The following is a 15053-nucleotide window of genomic DNA, read 5'->3' as shown; positions in this document are numbered from 1 at the left end:
AAAATGATAAATTGATTGATAAATGATAAATCATTTATTGTTTCTTCTATCAATGCAAACAACACGTTTCAAGATATAACCTCTCTCTCGATCAGGTCCTGATAAAGAGAGATGTTATATCTCGAAATGAGTTGTCTGCATTATTTATAATGCATATTTATAATAAATATTTTATTTTTTATAAGTACGTTTATACACAAAGAGTACGTTTATAGACAAATCAATGCAAGATTTATTACAATCAATGTAGACGTGTTTCGAGACATAACCTCACTCTTCATCAGATCCTGATGAAGAGTGAGGTTATATCTCGAAACACGTCTGCTTGATAATCTTTTATTGTTTTATATGTACAGATAAAACAATAAAAGAAAATATTACAATAAAGTGTTTCAAGATATAACCTCTTTACCAGGATCTAAATATACGGTCTTAGCAATTTAATACAGTTTTGATCCGCAAGGGATCCTCTATTTCTTGCTGTTTACCATGCTCCCTGCTGGACAGACAGCTGGATATCGGCTGTGACCGCCTTCCAGCTATAGGCAGGAAAGATACAGATTTAAAGGGGTACTCCAGTGGATTTTTTTTTTTAATCAACTGGTGCCACAAAGTTAAACAGATTTGTTAATTACTTCTATTTAATCCTTCTAGTACCTATCAGCTGCTGTATGCTCCAGAGGAAGCATTTCTTTTAGAATTTTTTTTTTGTCTGACCACAGTGCTCTCTGCTGTCATCTCTGTCCATGTCAGGAACTGTCCAGAGTAGGATAGGTTTGCTATGGGGATTTGTTCCTGCGCTGGACAGTTCCCAACATGGACAGAGGTGTCAGCAGAGAGCACTGGGGTCAGAAAGAAAATAAATTATAAACAAAAGGAACTTCCTCTGTAGTAAACAGAAGCTGATAAGTACTGGAAAGATTAATATTTTTAAATAGGAGTAATTTACAAATCTGTTAAACTTTCTGTTAAAATTGTTTTCTACCGAAGTACCCCTTTAACGCGGTGTTGCATTCAAGATGTAACCACTGAAAGTGAGTTCGACTATTGTCTATATGACCTACTGAACTGCACTGGTAACGGCACATAGAGTGCCCCTGTTCTTTTGTAAAAAAAAAAAAATTCTATATATCAATCGTGACTGTGAATAAAACCAATATATGAACAGAAAAAAACAATAAAAGATTCCGCAAAATCAGTGCAGACAACGCGTTTCGAGATATAACCTCTCTCTCTCTCATCATGTCTTGATGAGGAGGAAGGTTAGCCGTGGGTCCAGCAGGGAGCATGGTAAACAACAAAGAACAGAGGATCCCTTGTGAAATGTAGTGAAGCAAAAATATATAACTTTAAGAGCTAATCAAAACTGTATTGAATTGCTAAGACCGATACCGTATAGTCAGGTCCTGATGAAGAGAAAGGTTATATCTCGAAACACGTCTGCATTGATTGTCACATTTTGTTTTATTGTTTTATCTGTACATATAAAACAATAAAAGATTAATTACAATTAATGAAGACAACGTGTTTCGAGATATAACCTCACTCTTCACCAGGTCCTGATGAATAGGAAGGTTATATCGCAAAACACGCGATCTGCATTGATTATATTATTTTTATATGTATATGTGTGTATGTGTATATATATATATATATATATATATATATATATATATATATATATATAAAATCGGTCCTAGTAATTTAATACAGTTTTGGTCAGCACTTGAAGACATCAATGTTTACTTCGCTATTGCTTGCTATTTTCCGTGCTCCCTGCTGGACACACAGATATCGGCTGCGACCGCCATCCACGCTATAGGCTGGAACAACACTGGTTTGATGTGCTTTTCAGTGTTGCGCTCGTAGCGTGAGTTTGACTAATGTCTATGTGACCTACTGAAATCGCCACCTGGTAACGGCACATTACGGTAAAATGTTTTCTAAATCTAAATCACGATCGTGACTGAAGTAAATGAATCCGACCTTAAGCAAAGTAAAGGAAAAAAACTAAACAAAAAAACATCCAAAAGAATAAGACAGAATTAACAAGTAACAAACCTTCAGCACGGTTTTATTATCGGAAGATGGCGTGCGGCCCGACCACAAGGCGAACTTACAAGAGTCCCCCTCGACGTGCTCCGTCACCCCCAGCTCAGAGGTCTGGAAGGAAGATGGAAGAGAATTATCAGAATGGAAGAAAAAAAAAGGACAAAGAGACACAGGGTAAAAAGATGGCGATCGTGTCTTACACCAGGAAGGCGGAGAAGGACACGTGCGCCATTTTACTACTCCAACGGAACATCCAAGCACTTAGGGGCCCAACCGGTGCAAGGATGCATACACATGACGTTTTGTTTAAAAAAATATATATTCCAGAAAAAAAGCCATACTTTTTGGTGTAAAAAAGCTGCGGCCAGATGTTAGCTGGGAGTCAATAGGGAAATATGAAACGTCCGACCCACATGGTGGCAATTATCAAAGGGTTGTTGCAATTGCATTGGTGAAGAACAGTGGTCTCCAAACTGTCGACTTCCAGCTGTTGCAAAACTACATGCTGGGAGTTGTAGTTTAGCAACAGCAGGAGGGCCACAGTTTGGAAACAATCCTAAACTGTCTGTAGGCATGTTACATTTTTCACTGCTTGTAACATTGTATCAGTCTAGAATCAGGGTGTTCAACCTGCAGACCTTCAGCTGTTTAAAAACTACAACTCCCAGGATGCCAGGACAGCCGTTGGCTGTCCGGGCATGCTTGGAGTTGTAGTTTTGCAACATCTGGAGGGCCACAGTTTGGAAACCTCTGGTGGAAACAATCCTAAACCTGCAGCCCTTCAGCCATTGCAAAACTACAACTCCCAGCATGCCCAGACAGCCGGCATACTGGGAGTTGTAGTTTTGCAACAGCTGGAGGGCCACAGTTTGGAAACCCCTGGTGGAAACAATCCTAAACATTATTAGATTGTTACATTTTGCCTGCACTGCTTGCTACATTGTATCAGTCCAGAATCAGAGTGTTTAACATGTGGCCCTTCAGCTGTTGGTTGTCCGGGCATGCTGGGAGTTGTAGTTTTGCAACATCTGGAGGGCCACAGTTTGGAAACCCCTGGTGCAGACAATCCTAAACAAGATTAGATTGTTACTTTTTGAACTGCTTGCAACATTGTATCAATCTAAACACAATTAGATTGTTACATTTTGCCTGCACTGCTTGCTACATTGTATCAGTCTAGAATCAGATTGTTTACCCCACAAAGGATTGCCTAGACTGGATACAATTGTAACAAACCCTCAGCTGTGCACAGTAATAGACCTTGCTGGATTTTCGTTTTACTGTACATTAGACTGGACCGGCGTTGTTTCTCCCACTATACGTTAACCCCGTCAGCGCTTCTTACCAGCAGCTTGTTCTTGTAAACATATTTTGTGTGTCCCGTCGAGTCTTTTATCTCTTTGCTGAATACCAGAGAGATCTCAAACAGGAAGAGGTGCCGGTCCCGCCCCTTGCGGATCAGAGATTTGGGGTCCCAGACCTGGAAGGAGTCCTGGAGGATGAGCTCGCCCTGGACGTCCAGGTTCTCGTCAAACCCTTAAAGATAAAGATAACATGTTAGAAGGAGCACGGCGGGTGATGACATCACAGGGGTCATGTGATCAGTGTCAGGCTGTGGCTGGCCAAGCCATGCTGAGGTTTGTAGTTCCCGCACATTGCACCTGGGTGTAGATTCAGTAAGGAGTGGGCGCTCACCTTCCAGCATGCTGACGTGCATGGCGTCATTGGCTTTCTTTGGCACGCTGAGCATCACCTCCAGGCCGTCCTTAAGCTCGCCTTTACCCTCCTCACAGCAGGTTAGAAGCTCCTAGGGGGGAAAACAAAGATCTGGGAATGTAAAGGGAATCTCAGCAGCCATGTAATGTTTACCGAGCCGAGCGCAGAAAATATTCATCTTATCTAAACACAAAGCTGCTGTTACACCATGTTATATAGCCTCCAGAGCTGCACTCACTATTCTGCTGTTATACCTTGTTATATCCTCCAGAGCTGTACTCACTATTCTGCTGTTACACCATGTTATATAGCCTCCAGAGCTGCACTCACTATTCTGCTGTTATACCTTGTTATATCCTCCAGAGCTGTACTCACTATTCTGCTGTTATACCATGTCTTATCCTCCAGAGCTGTACTCACTATTCTGCTGTTATACCTTGTTATATCCTCCAGAGCTGCACTCACTATTCTGCTGTTATACCTTGTTATATCCTCCAGAGCTGTACTCACTATTCTGCTGTTATACCATGTCTTATCCTCCAGAGCTGTACTCACTATTCTGCTGTTATACCTTGTTATATCCTCCAGAGCTGCACTCACTATTCTGCTGTTATACCTTGTTATATCCTCCAGAGCTGCACTCACTATTCTGCTGTTATACCATGTCTTATCCTCCAGAGCTGTACTCACTATTCTGCTGTTATACCTTGTTATATCCTCCAGAGCTGCACTCACTATTCTGCTGTTATACCTTGTTATATCCTCCAGAGCTGCACTCACTATTCTGCTGTTATACCATGTCTTATCCTCCAGAGCTGTACTCACTATTCTGCTGTTATACCTTGTTATATCCTCCAGAGCTGCACTCATTATTCTGCTGTTATACCATGTTATAGCCTCCAGAGCTGTACTCACTATTCTGCTGTTATACCATGTCTTATCCTCCAGAGCTGTACTCACTATTCTGCTGTTATACCATGTTATATCCTCCAGAGCTGTACTCACTATTCTGCTGTTATACCATGTCTTATCCTCCAGAGCTGTACTCACTATTCTGCTGTTATACCATGTTATATCCTCCAGAGCTGTACTCACTATTCTGCTGTTATACCATGTTATATCCTCCAGAGCTGTACTCACTATTCTTTTGTTATACCATGTTATATCCTCCAGAGCTGTACTCACTATTCTGCTGTTATACCATGTTATATCCTCCAGAGCTGTACTCACTATTATGCTGTTATACCATATTATAGCCTCCAGAGCTGTACTCACTATTCTGCTGTTATACCATGTTATATCCTCCAGAGCTGTACTCACTATTCTGCTGTTATACCATGTTATATTCTCCAGAGCTGTACTCACTATTCTGCTGTTATACCATGTCTTATCCTCCAAAGCTGTACTCACTATTCTGCTGTTATACCATATTATAGCCTCCAGAGCTGTACTCACTATTCTGCTGTTATACCATGTTATATCCTCCAAAGCTGTACTCACTATTCTGCTGTTATACCATGTTATATCCTCCAAAGCTGTACTCACTATTCTGCTGTTATATCATGTCTTATCCTCCAAAGCTGTACTCACTATTCTGCTGTTCTACCATATTATAGCCTCCAGAGCTGTACTCACTATTCTGCTGTTATACCATGTTATATCTTCCAGAGCTGTACTCACTATTCTGCTGTTATACCATGTTATATCCTCCAGAGCTGCACTCACTATTCTGTTGTTTCATCATGTTATATCCTCCACTATTCTGCTGTTTCATCATGTCTTATGCTCCAGCCACATCCAGAGCTGCACTCACTATTCTGCTGTTACATCATATAAAAATATACCGTTCACATCCAAAGCTGCACTTACTAGTTTGCTATTACATCATGTCTTATCCTTTAGTCACCTCCAGAGCTGCACTCACTATTCTGCTGTTACATCATATTTTATCCTCCAGTCACCTCCAAAGCTGTAGTCCCTATTCTGCCATTACATCATGTCTTATACACTGATCACATCACACCCTGCACTGCTACATTTAAGACGATATTATAGGACATGATTTGTACAGAACCAGTATAAAGCAGCAGCATTATGTCATATCCTGAGAGTTTTTAGGAAAGCAGCAGATTGTGGCTGCAGCTCTGGGTGTGACTGGAGTGATAGGTAACTTAGATTTAGTATTAGATGAATATAGGAGAGTATTTCCTTAGTGTTGTATGAAGATTGCTGGGTCCGGCGCAGGGTTGTGTGCCATCAGGTGTAGACTTTCACTATCTCATGGCGCAGCGTACCTTGAGCAGCAGCTGATACTTTGTGATCCTTTGTACAGGTTTGATGAGATAGGAGGAGATGGAGTTGGCCAGTCCGTGTCTTTGCTGGATCTCCTGTAATATAGAGATGAGATGATGAGCGGGGGGCACGGACCACCGGCCATCTACTCAGCGATTACCAAACGTCACTTACGTCAAAGAAGCTGCCGGCGTGTTCCAGGATCAGCTGACTGGAGTCCGGCTTATTCTTACAGTACGTCACATACATCTGGAACTTGTCGGCCTGGTAAAGATGAATCCGTGAGAGGGGCCCGAATCAGTGATCATATAGAGACCCTATATCCACATCTACCTAGGCACTAAGCCTGAATAAGCCCCTAATGACTCCCCATGATATAGGTCCACAGTTTAGAGACCACTGGTATAAAGCCTCTATATCCCATCATCAGTGACCCCATACAGCTCTATATCCCATCATCAGTGACCCCATACAGCTCTATATCCCATCACTGACCCCATACAGCTCCATATCCCATCACTGACCCCATACAGCTCTATATCCCATCACTGACCCCATACAGCTCTATATCCCATCATCAGTGACCCCATACAGCTCCATATCCCATCACTGACCCCATACAGCTCTATATCCCATCACTGACCACCATACAGCTCTATATCCCATCATCACTGACCCCATACAGCTCTATATCCCATCACTGACCACCATACAGCTCTATATCCCATCATCAGTGACCCCATACATCTCTATATCCCATCACTGACCCCATACAGCTCTATATCCCATCACTGACCCCATACAGCTCTATATCCCATCACTGACCCCATACAGCTCTATATCCCATCATCACTGACCCCATACAGCTCTATATCCCATCATCACTGACCCCATACAGCTCTATATCCCATCACTGACCCCATACAGCTCTATATCTCATCACTGACACCATACAGCTCTATATCTCATCACTGACACCATACAGCTCTATATCCCATCACTGACCACATACAGCCATATATCCCATCACTGACCCCATACAGCTCTATATCCCATCACTGACCCCATACAGCTCTATATCCCATCACTGACCCCATACAGCTCTATATCCCATCACTGACCCCATACAGCTCTGTATCCCATCACTGACCCCATACAGCCTCTATATCCCATCATCACTGACCCCATACAGCTCTATATCCCATCACTGACCCCATACAGCTCTATATCCCATCATCACTGACCTTATACAGCTCTATATCCCATCACTGATCCCATACAGCTCTATATCCCATCACCCCTGACCCCATACAGCTCTATATCCCATCATCACTGACCTTATACAGCTCTATATCCCATCACTGATCCCATACAGCTCTATATCCCATCATCACTGACCCCATACAGCTCTATATCCCATCACTGACCACCATACAGCTCTAAATCCTATCAGTGATCCCATACAGCTCTATATCCCATCACTGACCCCATACAGCTCTATATCCCATCATCACTGACCCCATACAGCTCTATATCCCATCACTGACCCCATACAGCTCTATATCCCATCACTCACCCCATACAGCTCTATATCCCATCATCACTGACACCATACAGCTCTATATCCCATCACTGACCCCATACAGCCCTATATCCCATCACTGACCCCATACAGCTCTATATCCCATCACTGACCCCATACAGCCCTATATCCCATCACTGACACCATACAGCTCTATATCCCATCACTGACCCCATACAGCCCTATATCCCATCACTGACCCCATACAGCTCTATATCTCATCACTGACACCATACAGCTCTATATCCCATCACTAACCCCATACAGCTCTATATCCCATCATCAGTGACTCCATACAGCTCTATATCCCATCACTGACCCCATACAGCTCTATATCCCATTACTGACCCCATACAGCTCTATATCTCATCACTGACCCCATACAGCTCTATATCCCATCATCACTGATCCCATATAGCTTCTGTTTCCCCATCATTCGGTCTTATTATTCTTACCCATGTGACAAAACAATGTCCGACGTCTTCCGGAAGTTGCTCATATTTCTCCAACTCCTTTAGAAAAATGCTGAGGAGAAGCAGAGGACTGTGGGTAGGACAGGTATATACAGTATACATACACGTACATGGTCATTCATGTGACAGCTCTGTATATAGACTGTATAAACAGCATATGATAAATCCATATATATACATGAGGGAAGAAAGTGTCAGCCCATAGGACAAGATCTCTGCTTGCTGTAAGAGAATGTCCTTTATATTGTTATGTCCACAGTTAGCCGCCCTGTTCTCAGCTTAAAAGCGCATACAATTGTATCCAACACAGACAATGCTCTGTGAGCTAAAGAGCCTGGACTCCAGACTGATACAGTGTAGCAAACTAGAAGAGAGATGTTCACAACGGCTGATTGTGATTAGCTCACAGAGCATTGTCTAGACTGGATACTAATGTAACAACCCTTCATCTATTATGAAGTATGACTATGTACAGGCGTTACTGTCTCTTATAGTAAACAAGGATGTTCTCATTCACTGACAGCAAGCAGTGTATATTATTATATATAGTTATATTCTGTTAGACACTGAGGACGGATGCCATAGACTTCTATAGATGAGGTGCGCTCCCCGCAGACTCACTTGTTGTGAAAATCATAGATTTCCTGAATATTCCCGAAAATGATGTGTTCCTTATTAACAATCCCGGGCGGGATCTCCTCTACACCGCTGGTCATCTCCCACAGGTATGTCTGTAAGAGACAGAAAGAAGAGACATGAGAGGGATGAGAGAGACAGGGAGAAGAGACATGAGAGGGATGAGAGAGACATAGAAAGAAGAGACATGAGAGGGATGAGAGAGACAGGGAGAAGAGACATGAGAGGGATGAGAGAGACAGGGAGAAGAGACATGAGAGGGATGAGAGAGAGAGAGAGAGAGAAGAGACATGAGAGGGATGAGAGAGAGAGAGAGAGAGGGATGAGAGAGACATAGAAAGAAGAGACATGAGAGGGATGAGAGAGACAGGGAGAAGAGACATGAGAAGGATGAGAGAGACATAGAAAGAAGAGACATGAGAAGGATGAGAGAGAGACAGGGAGAAGAGACATAAGAGGGATGAGAGAGACAGGGAGAAGAAACATGAGAGGGAAGAGAGAGAGAGACAGAAAGAAGAGACATGAGAGGGATGAGAGAGACAGGGAGAAGAGACATGAGAGGGATGAGAGAGACATAGAAAGAAGAGACATGAGAGGGATGAGAGAGACAGGGAGAAGAGACATGAGAGGGATGAGAGAGACAGGGAGAAGAGACATGAGAGGGATGAGAGAGACAGGGAGAAGAGACATGAGAGGGATGAGAGAGACAGGGAGAAGAGACATGAGAAGGATGAGAGAGACATAGAAAGAAGAGACATGAGAGGGATGAGAGAGACAGGGAGAAGAGACATGAGAAGGATGAGAGAGAGACAGGGAGAAGAGACATAAGAGGGATGAGAGAGACAGGGAGAAGAAACATGAGAGGGAAGAGAGAGAGAGACAGAAAGAAGAGACATGAGAGGGATGAGAGAGACAGGGAGAAGAGACATGAGAGGGATGAGAGAGACAGGGAGAAGAGACATGAGAGGGATGAGAGAGAGACAGGGAGAAGAGACATGAGGGGGATGAGAGAGAGACAGGGCGAAGAGACATGAGAGGGATGAGAGAGAGACAGGGAGAAGAGACATGAGAGGGATGAGAGAGACAGGGAGAAGAAACATGAGAGGGAAGAGAGAGAGAGACAGAAAGAAGAGACATGAGAGGGATGAGAGAGACAGGGAGAAGAGACATGAGAGGGATGAGAGAGACAGGGAGAAGAGACATGAGAGGGATGAGAGAGACAGGGAGAAGAGACATGAGAGGGATGAGAGAGAGAGAGAGACAGAAAGAAGAGACATGCGAGGGATGAGAGAGACAGGGAGAAGAGACATGAGAGGGATGAGAGAGACAGGGAGAAGAGACATGAGAGGGATGAGAGAGACAGGGAGAAGAGACATGAGAGGGATAAGAGAGACAGGGAGAAGAGACATGAGAGGGATGAGAGAGAGACAGAAAGAAGAGACATGAGAGGGATGAGAGAGAGACAGGGAGAAGAGACATGAGAGGGATGAGAGAGACAGGGAGAAGAGACATGAGAGGGATGAGAGAGAGACAGGGAGAAGAGACATGAGAGGGATGAGAGAGAGACAGGGAGAAGAGACATGAGAGGGATGAGAGAGAGAGACAGAAAGAAGAGGAATGAGAGAGACAGGGAGAAGAGACATGAGAGGGATGAGAGAGACAGGGCAAGAGACAGGGGAGAAGAGACATGAGAGTGATGACAGGGAGATGACAATGAGAGATGACAGAAATGCAGATACCTCCATACACTCGTGCAGGTCCCGGACATAGGCTTTCTCAGTCTGGAGGAGCTCCGCCATTATAAACCTGAAAGAGAGGGAGGTTACTGGTGTTATAACGGTTTTAAACTGGACACTGGTTTTATACGGGACATTGATGTTATACTGGACACTGGTATTATACTGGTGTTATACTGGACACTGGTGTTATAACGGTTTTAAACTGGACACTGGTTTTATACGGGACATTGATGTTATACTGGACACTGGTATTATACTGGTGTTATACTGGACACTGGTATTATACTGGTGTTATACTGGACACTGGTATTATACTGGTGTTATACTGGACACTGGTATTATACTGGTGTTATACTGGACACTGGTATTATACTGGTGTTATACTGGACACTGGTATTATACTGGTGTTATACTGAACACTGGTATTATACTGGTGTTATACTGGACACTGGTATTATACTGGAGTTATACTGGACACTGGTATTATACTGGTGTTATACTGGACACTGGTATTATACTGGTGTTATACTGTACACTGGTATTATACTGGTGTTATACTGTACACTGGTATTATACTGGAGTTATATTGGACACTGGTATTATACTGGTGTTATACTGGACACTGGTATTATACTGGTGTTATACTGGACACTGGTATTATACTGGTGTTATACTGGACACTGGTATTATACTGGTGTTATACTGGACACTGGTATTATACTGGTGTTATACTGGACACTGGTATTATACTGGTGTTATACTGGACACTGGTATTATACTGGTGTTATACTGGACACTGGTATTATACTGGTGTTATACTGGACACTGGTATTATACTGGTGTTATACTGGACACTGGTATTATACTGGTGTTATACTGGACACTGGTATTATACTGGTGTTATACTGGACACTGGTATTATACTGGTGTTATACTGGACACTGGTATTATACTGGTGTTATACTGGACACTGGTATTATACTGGTGTTATACTGGACACTGGTATTATACTGGTGTTATACTGTACACTGGTATTGTACTGGTATTATACTGGATACTGGTATTATACTGGTGTTATACTGGACACTGGTATTATACTGGTGTTATACTGGACACTGGTATTATACTGGTGTTATACTGGACACTGGTATTATACTGGTGTTATACTGGACACTGGTATTATACTGGTGTTATACTGATGTTACACTAGACACTGGTATTATACTGGTGTTATACTGGACACTGGTATTATACTGGTGTTATACTGGACACTGGTATTATACTGGTGTTATACTGTACACTGGTATTGTACTGGTATTATACTGGACACTGGTATTATACTGGTGTTATACTGGACACTGGTATTATACTGGTGTTATACTGGACACTGGTATTATACTGGTGTTATACTGGACACTGGTATTATACTGGACACTGGTATTATACTGGTGTTATACTGGACACTGGTGTTATACTGGACACTGGTATTATACTGGTGTTATACTGGACACTGGTATTATACTGGTGTTATACTGGACACTGGTATTATACTGGTGTTATACTGGACACTGGTATTATACTGGTGTTATACTGGACACTGGTATTATACTGGACACTGGTATTATACTGGTGTTATACTGGACACTGGTATTATACTGGTGTTATACTGGACACTGGTATTATACTGGTGTTATACTGGACACTGGTATTATACTGGTGTTATACTGGACACTGGTATTATACTGGTGTTATACTGGACACTGGTATTATACTGATGTTACACTAGACACTGGTATTATACTGGTGTTATACTGGACACTGGTATTATACTGGTGTTATACTGGACACTGGTATTATACTGGTGTTATACTGGACACTGGTATTATACTGGTGTTATACTGGACACTGGTATTATACTGGTGTTCCTGCGAAGAAGGAGTAGTGCAGCGAAAAATAACTTATCCCCTATCCAAAGGGCGCTGGGACCCCCCTCGATCTCCTGAATGGCGCACCGGCAGTCGGTTGGAAGTGGCCTTTCCGACACCTGCAGGAAGCCGCGGCCGACACTCCCCCTCCCTGTAGCTCTATGGAGGGGGTTTCGGCCGCCGCTCCATGCAGGGTTCGGCACGCTCCCTTCCAGCAGACTGCCGGGGCCCCGGGGGGTCCTTTGGATAGGGGATAAGCTATTTTTCACTACAGAACTCCTTTAAATGAATAAACACATGGGGCCCCAAGCTTCTGTGGCCCCAAAGAGATGATCACACACACCAGGCCCTGTGCCTGTCCCTAAGAATACACAAACACGTGCTCCGTACTTATCATGTCGAGCGCGGTTACTTCTCCCTTACTCTTTTTTCCTGGCAGATTTCCTCTTCTCCTCATTGACTTCATGGCCGGCGTCCCGTAACTTCACCTCCGGGTCGGTCAGAATGGCCGGAACGATGTCAAGTTCTAGATCTTTATTATCCTGTTCAACAAAGATGGCTGTCAGTTGCAGAGGATGTAGCCTCCCCCCCATTATATTTCCTCTATACACAGTGACCCCCCCAACCTACGATGGCCCCGACATACGATCATTTCAACATATGATCACTCTCAGAGTCCATCGAGGCCATCGCATAAACGGCTATCCGGCAGCGCAGACTGCTTCAGCTGCCACCGGATAGCCGTTTACGGTGCCGCGTGTGGTCCGCTGACGATCACTTACCTGTCCTCGGGGCTCTGGCGCGTCCTCTTCAGGTTTCCCTGCATTGTCGGCGCTCTCCATCGTCGTCATCACGTCGCTGCCGTCATCCAATAGGAGCGGCGTGCGTAGCGACGTGATGGCGGCGACGGAGAGCGCGGATGCCGGGGAAGCAGAGGCCTTGCCGGAGAGTCGGGGACACCTCGGGGACGCGGCGACAAAGATGGAGGGCGACATCCAGGGCAGCAGTGACGAGCGGTGATGGTCCGAAGCGGTGGGGACAGGTGAGTTCAACTTCCTCTACCAGTGGTCTTCAACCTGCGGACCTCCAGATGTTGCAAAACTACAACTCCCAGCATGCCCGGACAGCCAACGGCTGTCCGGGCATGCTGGGTGTTGTAGTTTTGTAACATCTGGAGGTCCGCAGGTTGTAGACCACTGTCCTATACTTTACATTGCACGGATCCCTCAACATGCGATGGTCTCAACAAACGATGGTCCATTTGGAACGGATTACCATCGTATGTTGAGGGACCACTGTAATCCGATATCTTATAATAAATGGCCCGCCACGTCCCACGCTGTCAGTGTCATCAGTCTTTGAGGACCGCCATGAGCAGTTGACGCACTCCAGGGTGGCGGATTATCAGCCAGGACAACCTCGACCGGCCTGATTATTGATTGGGAGAATACTGGATGCAAAACGAACGCTCAATAATGATAAGCGGCGCTCGCTACGCTGCCAACGCTTCTCATGCATTATAAATGAGAACAACTCGCCCGGCCCATGACTCTCATCAAATGGCCATTTTATATAAGTCAATTCTTTCAATTACAGAGAAGTAAAGTGGAGTAATGTACGGGAGGCCCCGTTACGTCTGCATGTATAGTGCGGTGTAAATATGGCGGCTTGTTATAAATGCATTACCGGGGTTATACTCAAACTGCAACAAGATGAAGGAATAGTCATGGAAATCTAAGATATGCAAATGATAAAAAAATAAAATAATATATATATATATATCATATATACTTTTCGATTTATTAAGTATAGAGTATGAGCGCCACGCGCAAAAATATACGCACTTACACGCCTTGGCATGATATCAGTGAGGGTGTTAAAAGGGGTACTCGGGTGGAAAACTTTTTTTTTTTTTTTTTTTAAATCAACTGGTGCCAGAAAGTTAAACAGATTTGTTAATGACTTCTATTAAAAAAATCTTAATCCTTCCAGTACTTATTAGCTGCTGAATACTACCGAGGACATTCTTTTCTTTTTGGAACACAGAGCTCTCTGCTGACATCACGAGCACAGTGCTCTCTGCTGACATCTCTGTCCATTTTAGGAACTGTCAAGAGTAGGAGAAAATCCCCATAGAAAACATATGCTGCTCTGGACAGTTCCTAAAATGGACAGAGATGTCAGCAGAGAGCACTGTGTTCCAAAAAGAAAATAATTTCCTCGGTAGTATTCAGCAGCTAATACGTACTGGAAGGATTAAGATTTTTTTTAAATAGAAGTACCGTATTTATCGGGGTATACCACGCACCGGCCTATAACACGCACCCTCATTTTACCAAGGATATTTGGGTAAAAAAAGTTTTTTACCCAAATATCCATGGTAAAATGAGGGTGCGTGTGTGCGCGTGCATACCCCGATATACCCCCAGGAAAGGCAGGGGGAGAGAGGCCGTCGCTGCCCGCTTCTCTCCCCCTGCCTTTCCTGGGGTCTAGAGCGCTGCTGTCGGCCCTTCTCACCCCCTGGCTATCGGCAGCCAGGGGGAGAGAAGGGGCAGCGGCACCCATTGCCGGCGCCGCTGCCCCGTTGCCTCCCCCCATCCCCTGTGGCATAATTACCTGAGTCGGGTCCGCGCTGCTG

The 15053-nt window shown here is 44.1% G+C and overlaps 1 protein-coding gene across 7 annotated transcripts in view; it reads right to left on the bottom strand.

Moving 5' to 3' along the window:
• Positions 1-15053, bottom strand: part of KALRN (kalirin RhoGEF kinase) — a 353691-nt gene that overhangs the window by 120249 nt on the left and 218389 nt on the right. For all 7 annotated transcript variants that reach the window (XM_056535719.1, XM_056535720.1, XM_056535723.1 and 4 more), the window contains exons 23-31: positions 12839-12957; positions 10491-10557; positions 8737-8846; positions 8098-8167; positions 6235-6324; positions 6063-6155; positions 3748-3859; positions 3398-3588; positions 2062-2163 (exon numbers count right to left, since the gene is read on the bottom strand). In XM_056535719.1, the coding sequence (XP_056391694.1) occupies positions 2062-2163; positions 3398-3588; positions 3748-3859; positions 6063-6155; positions 6235-6324; positions 8098-8167; positions 8737-8846; positions 10491-10557; positions 12839-12957 (954 nt within the window). The remainder of the gene's footprint in view (positions 1-2061; positions 2164-3397; positions 3589-3747; positions 3860-6062; positions 6156-6234; positions 6325-8097; positions 8168-8736; positions 8847-10490; positions 10558-12838; positions 12958-15053) is intronic.

The sequence above is a fragment of the Hyla sarda genome, chromosome 8 (genome assembly GCF_029499605.1).
Source record: "Hyla sarda isolate aHylSar1 chromosome 8, aHylSar1.hap1, whole genome shotgun sequence".
NCBI lineage: Eukaryota > Metazoa > Chordata > Amphibia > Anura > Hylidae > Hyla > Hyla sarda.
The sequence above is the reverse complement of the archived record's forward strand: the minus strand, read 5'-3'. Positions and strand labels throughout refer to the sequence as shown.